At 35.7% G+C, this 14,321-nt stretch overlaps 1 protein-coding gene across 2 annotated transcripts in view; it reads left to right on the top strand.

Annotated features, from left to right (window-relative positions):
- The window catches only part of HS2ST1 (heparan sulfate 2-O-sulfotransferase 1), a 207,603-nt gene that overhangs the window by 176,570 nt on the left and 16,712 nt on the right, over positions 1–14,321 (top strand). For both annotated transcript variants that reach the window (XM_057713944.1, XM_057713953.1), the window contains exons 3-4: positions 1,369–1,454; positions 10,607–10,745. In XM_057713944.1, the coding sequence (XP_057569927.1) occupies positions 1,369–1,454; positions 10,607–10,745 (225 nt within the window). The remainder of the gene's footprint in view (positions 1–1,368; positions 1,455–10,606; positions 10,746–14,321) is intronic.

Raw genomic sequence — 14,321 nt, 5'->3', positions numbered from 1 at the left:
TCATACATTTATTTGGCTCTTTTGTTTTGGTGTGGGAAAATTGCAAATATCTGCTAAAATATAATTGTGTTTTTCTAATACAAAATAATTTTATCTACATCCAATTTTTAGATTTTAAGGATGTGTGTGTATAAGATAACATAAGGTTCATTTCATTTCCCTTCTAAAAACTCCATTATTTCTCTTAGTATTTGAATTCTTGATGCTTCCCCTAAAAAATAAATTCTCCTTCCAGAATCTTCCATTTTTCCTTAGTTCACATCCTCTGACGTAAGGCTGCTTCTCCGCTGTTTCCTCATTTTGTCCTTACCATTGGGCCTTATCCAGGAGGTAGCCATCGTTCATTGCTATTAATTAATTGACTAACCTGGTATGAAATGCTCCAGAATATCTCCATGTGACTAACTCTATTCTAAAATGTAAATGAAAGATTGATAAATTGTCGAAAGTATGTGATTGACAGTCCTGTGTGTTAGAGGCTAAGGTCACAGCTTGCAGATGCTTTCAGTGCAGGAGGGGGCGGTGGGCCCCCACCCGTCACCCAGCCCCACACTGTCTCTAGTTTCCAGAAGAGATTCTTAACCACTTGCTGTTGATCATGCAGAGATTTGCTTATCAGAAGTTTATACCATTTTTCTTTGAGAGATTATGTATCACCGCTTTGCATCTGGTTTAATCAAGTTCTATATAAACGAGTTCTTAACATTTTTATATTTACAGGTAAATAATTTTTATATTAACTAATCTTTTGTTTACTTTTAATTCCAGTAGATTAAAATAGTAATATTTTAATACTTTTAAAATTTTACCTGTATCACATCTCTAATTTTATTAAGCTTTTTTATCAAGTTAATGATATCTGCTCAAGCTTATATCTGCTCTTAGCTCTTTAAAGTCATCTGTTAGTCATCCTTTCTTTCATCATTTGTTTTAAGGATTAGTTGATATTTGTTATTTGTTGAGTCATTAATAAATGTGAATTTTTATGAATAACAAGTCTTTGAGAAGAAAACAGATTTGCATAGACTGTCCCCATACTGAAGTGCTGACTGCTCCAGCTTGGGTGTTGGTACCCACCCTCCCTTCCCCACCCCCATAAAAATGTACTCACTGTACAGCATTGTAAATGGCGGCCTTGTGCAATTTTGTTTTCAGGATCCTCGTTCACTCTTAGTGTGGTGATAGTAGCTTCTCTATGATGAATTAGTAATTACAGGTCATGCTATGCTTTCCTTAGTTGAAGCCTGTATTTCAAGCTGTGTAATTGTCAAAGTGGTGTGATTGGTTTTAAATGCCTAAATGAAGCTGTCACAAAATTTCATTTTCTTTAAATTGTACTTAAGTGATGAATATGTTCTCCTTTTTTAGGTGCGCTTTGTAAAGAATATAACTTCCTGGAAAGAGATGAAACCAGGGTTTTATCACGGGCACGTTTCTTATTTGGATTTTGCAAAGTAAGTTATACCTAAAATGATACACGAAAGAATGCGCTGTACTTTAGCAACCTAAAAAGGAATACGTTTATTAAATTACTATGATTTTGATTTTAAAAAAAAAACGTACTGGCTTGTGTTTGCCACTTTTAGATATGTAATTTAAATATACCTTCTAGTGTTTTACTGCCCTCTAGTGTTCATAAGATGATAATTGTCATATTAATTTGAGAAATTCAAGGTAGATTAAATTTAGGTAATGCCCTTTAAAGTTATTTATCATTATTATGTTTCAGCTTCATGTACAATCAAATAACACTCTTTTAGGAAAGCGCCAAGTTTTAACCTAGAGGCCAATCGGATGTGACTTACTACATCATTGACTGAGGACAGAGAAAGCAAAGAAGCCATTAGTCAGTTATTGGTGTCCTGAAGTGTGCTTCTCAGCCAAGACACATTTCCCTTGGGCTACCTTGTTTTAGCTTTAAAATTGAGATATATTCTAAAGATCCTTTTTTTTTTTTTAAGTGATTTTCCTTTATAGTTATTTGCCTGAAACTGGACGTAAATAACTCTCATTTTCTGTTTGGGGAGAGCCATGGAATCAAGGTATTCCTATTATAATTCTCTCAAGAAAAGTTCATAAAACTACAGGCCTATGTACGGTATCCAAGCACTCTGTGGCTCCCCCTAGAGTCTGTTTCACATTAAATACTAATCAGAAACCTGGTCAGAAGGAATATTCTAAATATATGTGGCTTGGTGAATGCATTTAAATGTTTTGTGTAGCACATAGAGTATCATTACAGGAAAACCTCAAATGCAAATCTTTTCCCTAATAAAACACTGCACTAACTTCAAAAACATTAAAAATACTTTTTTTTTCGGCCGCGTTGCTGTGCAGCAGGGGAGATCTTAGTTCCCTGACCAGGGCTTGAACCCATGCGCCTTAGAGTAGAAGTGTGGAGTCTTAGCCACTGGACTGCCAGGAAGTCCCCCAAAATACATTTTTTAAATTATTTAAGCTTAGATATGTTTGCTCAGTCATTTTATTTTATTTTTTAAAATATTTGCAGTTTATTGTGTGTCAATTATATCTCAATAAAAGTTCTTTTAAAAAAAAGAAAAGAAAATATCAGTTGAAAGAACTAATGCACATCAAGGAACAAGAACAAAAATCTCATAGAAACTATGTCTGGTTTTATTTTTTTATTTTTTTATTTTTTTTATTTTTATTTTTTATTGGAATATAATTGCTCAGTCATTTTATTAGCAGTCATGACTTCGAAGTAATACACCCTCATGTATTTGTCAACTTTAAAGAGCATTCAGTGTAAAATCCAGAAATTAAATCTTACTGTCATTTTCAAATTTGAGAAAAGAAAAAGAGTTGAATGAAATATTAATGATTCATATTGATAATAAATCAATTTTTTGAAAAGCATGTAATTAAAAGGACTCTCCCAAATATTACATACATAAAACAATATATTCTTATTTCTAGTTCCTCCCACAGCACTCAAGATCTTTCAGTAAAATGGTAGCGTTAAAGTTAGATGTACATTTTTCTATAAATAATTCATGCAGCAATATTGAAAACATTTTATAGGCAGCTTTAAAATAAACTAATTATTTTTTTCTTTGCAGAGGCATTGAACCAATTTCATAAACTTCATTCGTATGCATATTTTCCCTCAGGGCTGCATTATCCTTCAATTGAATGTTTGTTACCCTTTCACCTAAATGATTTTTTTTTTCCCACACACAGCTTGGTTTCTCATACTTGAGGTTTTCATTATTAAAATAATATATTGAGTGCTTTTGCTTTTGGTAAAAGTTTTATACTTAGAATGAAGCTCTCGTGTATGCTAGGGTTCTTGCCGTTGAAAAAGTATAAAGGTTCTTGGAAAGGTTAATCTCATTTATTAAAACTAAAATGAATGTTTAAGGGTTTGAATATTTTCATAATGTGTTTCACTTTATTGGAAGCAAAAAGTATTGTGAAAAATTGTAATAGACCTTTACAGGATTTTAAACAAATACTTTAAAAAATCAACTGGAGGAAATGTATTTTGATGTATATAGTCACAGACTATTTTAGATGTAAATAGTATCTTTTCGAATGATTTTTAGTTTGACTGTCATACCACGAATGAGTAGGAAGAGGAAAGAACATCACCTTGCCAATTTTTTAAATACTTTATTCTTTAAAATGTATTTTTGACTGGTCTGGTACTTTGTGGAGTCCATTAAAATACGTGCCTTCAGGAGAAAACGGTCAAATTTGATGAAAAATATTTACTCACATAGCTTTTCAGTTGCCTTAGCAGAAACACTTTTAAAAAGAGTGCAAACTCAGGATACCCCAGAAAACACAGGCAGTAAGATAGACAAATAAAAAATGAAAAGTGCTTTCTAATTTAGACTGATCACTAAGAAGCACACATTTCATTTGTAAGCTTATATCTGCTCAAGCTGTATTTTGGTTACATTTATCTGCTTTACTCAAAACTTTAGAATAACAACAAAAATATCTTCTTGTTACATATTTGCATTCCTGTCCTGTCTTGTTCCTTTTTGTCTTAACCCTATTATTTTTTAAGCACATTTCCTAGTTCTTCCTTTCATTTTTTCCCTTTAGTGTTTTTTTTTAATTGGTGGACAAATCATTTTAAAATAATGTAGATATGCTAACATCACAAATTTAGAAATTTTCCAGTGAAAAAGTTGTATAGGTTAGACATTTTCAAAATGTCCTAGGGTGCAGGCAATATAAAGTCGAATAAGTTGCAGTTCTTGTCCTCAGTGAGTTCACTAAAACTCCCCTTTTCCCCTATAATTATCAGTTCATTATGGTTCATTATAAACAGTGAAAATTCACCCTTTTAAATTCATGCCACTCATTTATCAGCGGCATCTATTATTCCCACTTTGATTTTCTTCAAATTTTACAAAAAGAAAACGTTTGAACTTCTCTTTCAGAAACCTTTTTCAGAACATTTTCCTTTATAAAGAATAATGTCCAGCTAAAAGAAAACTGTTTTAATGCTGGTTTTGATCAGACTCTGCTGAGATTTTTTATGATCTGGCTACCTAGGATCATATGTCAACATCTGGTCTTAGAAAGATATTTGGAAATTATTTTTGATACAGCCGTCAGTTTTATTCAGGTCCACGTCAGGTATGTACCTTGTGGTCATCCCCAGGAATGAGTGTGGGTTTTCATCACCATCATTTTGGTTTCTCCATATCACCCCTGTTGTCTTTTTTCAGAACAGTTGAGGTGAATCAGTAAAGAAGCAGATATGTCAGGACAAGAAACAAAAAACTAAATGCTTCACTAGGTTTAAAATATCCTAGAGAGTAATAAAGTGACAATATTTAGGCCTAAATAGAGCTTGGTAGTATATAGGTTCATATGAGATTGTCCCTTTTGCCTTGTACTTCTCTGCTGAACCAGGTGAACGTTGCACCACTTCCTACAACTTTAAACAAAAATGTCACAACACTGTAGAAACATTTAAAAAAAATTTTTAGTCATTATAAGTAATATGTGAGAGTTGCCTTTTTATTGATCTCATATGGCTAGCTCTTTGTGTAGCACTGATCCTGTAGATGCTAAGGGGCAATCTCTCAAGTCAGATCTGCAGTTAAATCCCCTTCAGTTCCTTCCCAGCTCAGCAGCCTCAGTCACATGATTTCAGCTCTTCCAGTTTCCCCGTTTGTAAAATGAGGATAATTAAAGCAACTACTTCATGGGTGGTTGCGAGGGTTAAATATGATAATGTATGTGAAGCAGTTAGTTTGTGACTCACACAGAGCTGTGTTAGGTTCTTTTAAAACTGTCTTCGTTCAGTTACCATGTTGTCTTACTGGTGTTTTCTTCTCCCTGTCTTGGTCTGTGCTGGCCCTCCTTATTCCCAAGTCCTAATAAGGCATTGCTCAAGATTCTCTCTTTGCCTCCAACATTCTCTTCTGGGAAGTGTACCCATTTTTATTTATGAAGACATCCAAGCAAGAAACTTGAGAGTCATCTTGACTTTTCTTCGCCACGTATGTCTAAGTGAGTCACCAAGTCTTTTGAAGCCGGCTTCTTTCACTTAGCATAGTGCTTTTGACCAGTCATCCAGTTTGATGCATGTACCAGTAGTTAGCTCCTTACTGCGTGGTGAGGATGGAGGCACCACAGTTTCTGTCCATATACCAGTTCCTGGATTCTTGGGTTGTTTCCAGCTCTCGGTGATTATGAATAAAGTTGCCAGAACATTTGTAGACAGGTTTTGTGTGGACACAGTGTCTTCATTTTGCTTGGGTAGAACCTAGAAGTGGATTGTGTGGTAGCTCTATAAGACGCTGCTAAGCTGTTTTCCCAAGTGGCTTTAGTATTTTGCAGTCTCACCAAAAGTGCCTGAGAATTCCAGTTGCTGTGTATCCTCGCCAGCATTTGGTATTGTTAGACCACCACCGCCCCCCTTTTTAAAACCTTGGACCGTTTTAACAGATGAATGCCCTTTTTAAGAGATAAATGATTACTTTAAAAATCTTTTATTCTTATCATTATCAGTGGGACCAATAAATACCAACAGGTCATGCACTGTTTTTGAAACAGAACAATGGAAACTTAACCACTAGAAGGATTTGAAGGTTTCTGTGAACACTTTAGGGATAAGAGAGTCCAGGATAAATATGTACAGCCCTCTCTTGTTATCTGCAGGTTTCGTGTCCACAGATTCATCCAACTGCAGATCAACTGTGCAAGATATCTGTGTCCCCCGTGTGAGACTGCCGCTTTACTAGAAATGTTAAATATAACATGAAGCAGAAATCTCAAAGCAAATGCTTCCCAAAGGCTATTCAGCCCTCCTTCAGCTTCATCATCTTCCATTTAGGCTTTGTCTAGCCAGTTGACAAGGTTCCTCTCAAATATTCTGAGTATGCACTTGTTCTTGGAACTGTTCTTTTAACTATTCATCCATCCAAGCTATATAGAATGTGGGTGTAAAGAAATGAGCCTAGTTTGTCTTCCTTGCCGTCATACCACGTATGCTGACATGGCAAGAATCAGGTTTCTTACCAACCTGCTGCTCAGGTGATTTGTTTCCCTCTTGACCGTCATATAACATTGCAGATTCCTACCAAATATGCTCTTCTCCTCCTGGGAAGATTATGTTCTCATGGGTCAGTAATAGTTTAATTTCCTGGCGTGAAGATGAGTTTTCTACTCTTTAATCTGAACCCTCCTGAGCAACAGCTCAGGCGACTGGCCAGAGTTAAAGCTGGAGTCTGCAGCTATAGAACATATTTTTCCGCTGGTACAAAACTACCTGGTTGGCACGAAAACTTAAACATACAAACTTACAAGGATGCTTGTTTCCTAACTAACTAAGCTGAATGGCCCGGTTCTATTTTTATCATGCCTATTTTCAGTTATAATTCCTTGCCTCCATGTCTAGACAGCCGTACCCTAACTTATAAATAACAGGTCTTATCCATTTTCAGAATATGTTCACATAGGTTATCTCATTAAAATCATGACTCCTGTATAATATAAGTGCCACCCAAAGCCATGCCCCATAAAGTCTTTTCCCAGATAGCCAGAGAGTTTTGTCAAGTACCATATCCCCTTTCACTTTTGCTTGGTAAGAATTGCTATCTGGTCCACATGTCAGGGACTAGGAAAAAGCAAAAAAAAAGAGGCGACGTTGGGAGGAGGTGTTCTGGGAGGAGATAATGCCAAGGGAATCACTCAGGTGGATCAGGGGCTAATAATGGAGGTGATGAAGGGGGTCCCCAGGGAATCCCAGTCTTCAGAATGGAGTGAGGGCCCCGCTGCCCTGTGCTTTCCCCTTTTAGATTCCTGTTGCAAGACTCAGCTCTCTCAGCTGAGGCAGCAACCGTGTATGGATTCCTGATGCCTCCCTACTCTCTCCTCACTTGTAAGTGTGCTCTCCCACAGAAAGGCTTTGGTAAGTGCCCAATGCACAATAGTCTGGTCAGCCTCATTCTCATGTCCAACACCTGTCTGACATCGTGCTGTACACTACTGATTAAAGCCACTAGCAGGAGAGAAACTGTTCCGTGCCCTCGTGGAGCTTCTACTCTGATACCTCATTTGGAAGTACCATATATTGGCAACAATACTGTTTCTTCCTTTAGAAATTTGTGAAAATTTTTTTACCGAATTGTTGGTTTTCTTGGTTTATGAGTTCAATGAAGAAATACGTCCCAAGTTCTAATTAACCAACTCACAAGTGTATTTTATTTATTTTTTGAATATTTATTTATTTATTTGGCTGCACCAGGTCTTAGCTGTGGCATGTGAACTCTTAGTTGCAGCATATGGGATCTAGTTCCCTGCCCAGGGATCGAACCCTGGCCCCCTGCATTGGGAGCACAGAATCTTAGCCACTGGACCACCAGAAAAGTCCCACAAATTTAATATAACAGTGTTTTACCAGAAAGTTCTTTGTAGTTTTCAGTATTTCCATATGTACAAAGGATTTTAGTGACTTAGACTTACACTTACTTAATGGTGAGAAAAGGACTAGAATTCAGGAGAGTTGACTCCTTTTTACACACAAAGCAGTTTTTATAGAACACAGCCTGTTTGTAAGTTAGGAACTTCCTGTTCAGTTAATTTTCAATAATTCCGAGGCTGAAAGAATCACATTATATCCAGGCACGTTGCTTTTTTCTTTTCTGTGGTCTCTTAACTACTCATTTGTTTAAGAATTTAGTATAAAACATTTATAGAATGCCTGCTGTGTGTAAGACATTTATTGTAAGGCAGAAGTAAGGGGAAAATGTGAAGCTGGTTAGGTTAGCTGCGTGCTTTTTAGTGCCTTTGAAAAAAGATTTTAGTAAAAAGGAAAATTTAAGTTATAAGCAGTTAGCTGAAGTGAGGGTTTCTGTGGACAGACAAGTGAATATATCAAGATTGGTCAAGAGAATAAGCAACTTTCACTTAAGCTTACTTATTTCTCACTGTGATTCCTAGGCCCTGTGAAGTATATAAAGAAAGTATTGAACACTGTGCCTACCCTCAAGTGGCTTATAATGCTATTGGGGAGAAAACATGTGTAAGAGAAACACTAGCAGGACAAGCCAAGAGCAAAATTGTCTGATAGCAATAGCTCCTGGGTGCGGGTGTCCAATGAAAGCAGATAGTGCTCTATGCTGGAGTCATCAGGAAGACTTCCTAGACTTCACAAGATTTTGTTATTGCCCACTTCAGTTTATTCCAAAACAACAGCCGATAGCCTTTTCCACCTCCAGCTTTATTGACATATAATTGACATATAACATTGTGTAAGTTTAAGGTGTACAATGTGATGACTTGCTATACATATATATTGTGAGAAGCTTACCACAATAAGGTCAGCTAACACATCCTCACCTCACATGATTACCGTTTTGTTGTTGCTGCTGCTGCTGTGGTGGTGGTGAGAACATTTAAAATCTACTCTTATAGCAACTTTCAAGTATACAGTACAGTCTCGTTCATTATGGTCACCATGCTGTACATTAGATTCCACATCGTGACACTTCTCTGCCGACTCAGGAGGGCCTCCCTCCTGGCATGCATAGTGCTCTACAAGGCCCACATGACCTGCACTTCCTCCACCACCACCCCCATCTCCCCACTCACTCTGTTTTGTTATCCCCTTCCTGATTCTGCTGTAGCCAGACTGACCTCCTTGCTATTCCTCAAAAATGCCTGGCACTCAGCTGCATCAGGGCTTCATGCTTGGAAGTCTTATCTTCCTGGAACGCTTTCTCCTACATATCTACATGGCTCTCTTCTCATCACATAATAATAGTGCTGCCTCCCTGGAAAACCCTGTTTTGAATTGTACTCTTCCCACTTCTCCCTGTTCCCTTCATTGCATCATTTCTCTCTTTCGTATTTTTACCATCTAACATATTTACTTATTTATTGGTTTATATCTTGTCTCCTCCAGGTAGAACATTAACTCCAGAAGGACAAGGAATTTTGTCTTTTTTTTTTTTTTTCACGGTGGTTTTCCTAATATTAGAATAGTAGCTGGCATATATTCGGTACACAGAAAAGTACTTTACTAATGAATGTAATAGAAAGAAAGAATAGGAAAACGAGACTGGCATTCTAGTTAAGAATGAACAAAGGCATGTAAGGAGAAATAGGAGTAAGTGTGATATATTGGCGGGAAGTAGAAGAGGTGGGCCCAACTGGAACTTATAGATGGGTTCTTGTTTGAGGAGAGTTGAAAATAAAGTTAGATGAATAAGGCAAGCAGACATTAACAACCAAGCAAAGGAGCTTGGGTTTGATGTCAACATAAACAGTAGGGGTATTTCAGGTTCCTAAGAAGAGTGGTCTAATAAATGGTGTTTTAGGAAATATCACTTGAGAATTGGTATGAGGGTAGATTGAAAGGGAGAGAGACTGGTTGCAAAAAAACCAAATATTATTATTGCAGTAATCCAAGCAGGAGGACTGCAAAGCGGGCAATTGTGACAAGAAAGGAAGTGTTGAAGACAGGTCAAAGCTGTGAGAGAGCCTACAACAGGAGAAATCAGAAGGGCTGGTAACTGTGCTAAAGGAAGAATAAAGGAGAGTCAGGATAACGCTAAGGTTTAAGGCTGGGATAAGTGAGGATATTAGAACTGGAACCAGCTAGACAACTCCAGGATCTGCAGGGGTTACTAAAGTAAACTCCTGTGCTGCTTCAACTGTCTGTCATTCCCTAAGGAAATAATGCTGAAGACAATGTCTTTCACTTCTATCTTGTCATTAACATTAGCATCACAGAAGATAGGCTCAATTGGTAACACTTGTGTGGACTTGTGCTGTATACATTGATAATGTTTATCTAGTTTGGTGGGCCAGAAATAAGAATTGCTATGTTAAATTGAAATGTTCTATGTCATTCTTTCCAGTAAAATTTAAAATTGTCATTCAGTTTTCCCTTCTCTTGTTTATATTCAGCTGTAATCTTAAAATTCTTATTTCTTATTTACTTTATTGTAATATAAATAATCATAAAATATTCCCTAATCTCCACATACTCTAATTTATTTAAATTAATTCATGTTTTTTCCATATAGAATTAATACCTCAAATTTATAATTTCAGGACACCCCAAACAGAATGAAAGTGTCAATTTCACCTTTTAAATTTTGTTCTATTTCAGATTTGGCGTGAAGAAGAAGCCAATTTACATTAATGTCATAAGGGATCCTATCGAGAGGCTAGTTTCTTACTATTACTTTCTGAGATTTGGAGATGATTATAGACCAGGGTTAAGAAGACGAAAACAGGGAGACAAAAAGGTAATATTTTAGTTTTAGGATTTTTTATAAAGATAATTGTTAATGAAATGCAGTGAACAGTGAATTCTCTTAAAAGTTATTAATTATTATAAACACATTACTTGTTTATTGTGGAAAATTTCAGAAGAACCCAAAAGTATGAAGAAGCAAAAGTAAAACTACTTTGTAGTTGATATCTTGGAGTATATTTAATATTTTGTCCTTTTAAAAAATATTTTACTTTTGTTCCAGAGATGAATATTTGTTTTATTATATAGTCCTATTTAACAATTTTCTGTGAGATCGCTCTAATAATTCATCAGTATGATATGTTTGTGTATATAGTTTGATTCTCTTAATCTTGATGGTGGCATTTTACATTGATTTGTGATCATCTGTTTAGGGACACTATTTTGTTAAAGCAGCTATTTTTTCAGGCAAGATGAGAATAATAGCTTAACAGGGTTCTTACTGAACAGGTTCAGATTTGAGTTGTCTTCTATTTAAGTGCATCCTCCCCAGTAGCCCCAGACTTGTTTTTCTAAGAACCCAAACTGTGTCACTGTTCTGGTGGAACGCCTTTACTGGGATCTCATGGCTCACAGGATTGCCCGAGGCACAGGAGACGCAGTCTGACGTAGCCTGAGACCTCCTCCTGCCTCATTTTCCCCTCAGACACCCACTGCCTCAGCCACCTGAAAGGTCACCATCCTCCAAAGTTACTACTTCATACTTTCTGCACACATGTTGTTTCCTATATTTAAAATGTCTCTCCTTTACCCTGGAAAACTCTTTGTTCACCTTTAAGATCCAGCTCAAATGTTACCTCTTTCATAAAGTCTTTTCTGGCAGTTAGCTGTGTCCCTTTCAAAGCTCCCGGAGCACCCCATTCAAATTGCTATTTTTTTAATACTTATTTTGTGGTACTTGAATTATTTGTTTACATGTAAGTCTCCTTCAGAAGGCTGTGAACTTCCTGAAGCAGGAGCTGTATTTCATTCACCTTTGTCTCCCCCATATCTAGTATGAGTATGGTGCCTAGTTTATCTGTAAGCACTTAGCAAATGGCTCAGTGAGGGAATAGTGCACCTTTTAAACCTAAAGTGTTGCATAGTGGTGATGCTGGATACTTGATGTATTATAGTAATTAACATCCAGCAGTTAATTTTTTTCTAAGTTGGAGGTACCCTCTGTCACATGAGAAGGCAATTTTTTTGTTTGTTTTATTTACCTTTTTCTGTTTTCTACTATTTGCTCTTTCTTTCCTTAGATTCAGAGCTTTAGGCAGAAGGTACTGATTCAAACAGTATCCTTTTTTCCAGTATCCACTCATCTCTTAGTATTATTTAATCTTCTAGAAAAAAACATATATTATTATGGAGACTCTGCAAAATTTTGTAAACTCTAATGACTTTTGTGACCTACTAGTGTAGAATTTATTTAGTTATTTCTAAATTTACTCCAATGCTAACAACTTTCTTTTTTAATTTTAGCCCTATCATTTTAGCTCTTACTGAATTGTTAGTATCCATCTCCCTCCTTCTACTAAAGGAATGTTAATGTTGGTAAGGAAAAGATTCACAGTCACGTAGACTCCTCCATCCACCATTTGTCACATCAGCCTTGGATACCATGGTGTTGTAGTTACCATCCTATGTAGTTTGGGGAATTAGGTAATAATAATACGTAATATAACAACAATAATAGTTCACATCTATTGAGTGCTTATTGTGTATCAAGCTCTGTTTTAAGACACATTATGTATTTTTTCAGGTGGCCTGTACAACAATTTTATGGGATAGTTGCTGTTATTGTGTCCATTTTACAGATAAGGAAACTGGGACACAGAAAGGTTAAGTACCTTGCCAGGTGTTATACTACCAGTAAATGGTAGAGCTGGAATTTAAACCCGAGCACTCTAATTCCAGAGCTCAGTCTTAACCTCTCTATACCCTTGAAAAAGGAGGAAAGGAATGCAACATGTCACTCTATATTTTATGTGAAAGACATTCCAAAGTTGTATATTCAGTGCTCACAGAAAAACCCAGACAGATATTTTAACATAATTTCCCTTTCATCTTTGAAAGTTTTAGGTAGATATGCTCTTTCCAGCCTGAAGATTTAACCATTCTTCACCCTAATGGTGATAGGGCTTGGTTTTTTGGTTCTGTTTTTTTTTATGTCATTATAAAATACATATTAATACACCTGTTCATTTAGATTTAATGATAGTAACATCCGCAAAATACTGTTGCATTACCTTAATTCTCATGAGGACAGGGCCGTCTTCAAATGCTTTATCAAAATAAAGAATTACTTTGTTTTGTGTTAGGCAAATAGACCTTTTCGGTCTTGAAACATATTGAAACACACATTTTTAATAATTTGGTTTGTTTCTCATGACAAATGTTGATAACATTCTGACACCTAATGAATTAAATGAAGTTGTTATATTGCAAGTAATTCCTTAATATCTTTAACTGGCAAGAGTTTCATTAATAAATTCATATCTGTAAAGTTGGTAAGACTTTGTGGCATATAACATTTTGGAAAATCGCAGGGTATTTGAAGATAGCAGGGATTAAAAAGTGGCTGTGATGATGTAGGAGATACTTGCCAGAGGCTAAGGTTGGAAGTACCTTGCAATGGCTTCATTTCCAATTTCTGGTTACACTGTCAATAATTTCAAAGCCATTTTAGTCATATGCGTACATTTGTGGTAACTTTCAGTTGATCTTGTAAAGAACATTACATTTGTTTTATTTGGGAGAGTTCAAATACTCTATTTTTCAAACTCTATAACTAGAGTTTTGCCTAATTTAATCTCTGTCCCAATACCTGGAAGATAGGGATATTTAGTGATCCAAAGGTCAGCATTCAAGAACTATGATATATAAATCAGTGGTTCTAAAACTTTTCAGTCTCAGAATGCCTTTTACTCATTTAATTGAGGACCCCCAGAGAGCTTTTATCTATGTGGGCTATATCTATATCTATTGACATTTACCAATATCAGTAAATCTGCCAATTTACTGAGAAATTTTTGAAATATTAACTAATTTAATAATAACTGTAGGAGACCATACTATGGTAACATAAATAATGTATTTTAATGCAAATAACCATTTTCAAAAAAAGGTATAAATAGTGGCATTTTACATTTCTGCAAATTTTTAAAACACCTGATTTAATAGAGACAGCTGGATTTTCATGTTTGCTGCCGAATCAGTCTATTTAGTACGTTCTTTTGGTGAAATATATGAAGAAAATTCAGCTTTACACAGATATGTAACTAAAAAAAGGAGTATTTTAATAGCCTTTTCAGAATATTGTGGATATTCTTCTTTAATATTACACTAAAACTTAACAAGTAGTAGTTTCTTAAAGTTATTGAAGTGTGGAATCTGAAACCTTTAATGTTCTGCTGCATTAAAATCCACTGATATACTTTATACTTTGAATGGATTTTTTAACCAAGCATAATTTTTTAGCATCATGTATTGGTCATTTGGAACGCATTAGTTCCCTGAGTTATGTGGACCTTCCAAGTGTTGGCACATTTTATTATACAATATCAAAAATTCATTGATTAATATC

This window comes from Hippopotamus amphibius, chromosome 1 (genome assembly GCF_030028045.1).
Source record: "Hippopotamus amphibius kiboko isolate mHipAmp2 chromosome 1, mHipAmp2.hap2, whole genome shotgun sequence".
NCBI lineage: Eukaryota > Metazoa > Chordata > Mammalia > Artiodactyla > Hippopotamidae > Hippopotamus > Hippopotamus amphibius.
Note: the sequence above shows the minus strand (reverse complement) of the source record. Positions and strands in the feature narration are given on the sequence as shown.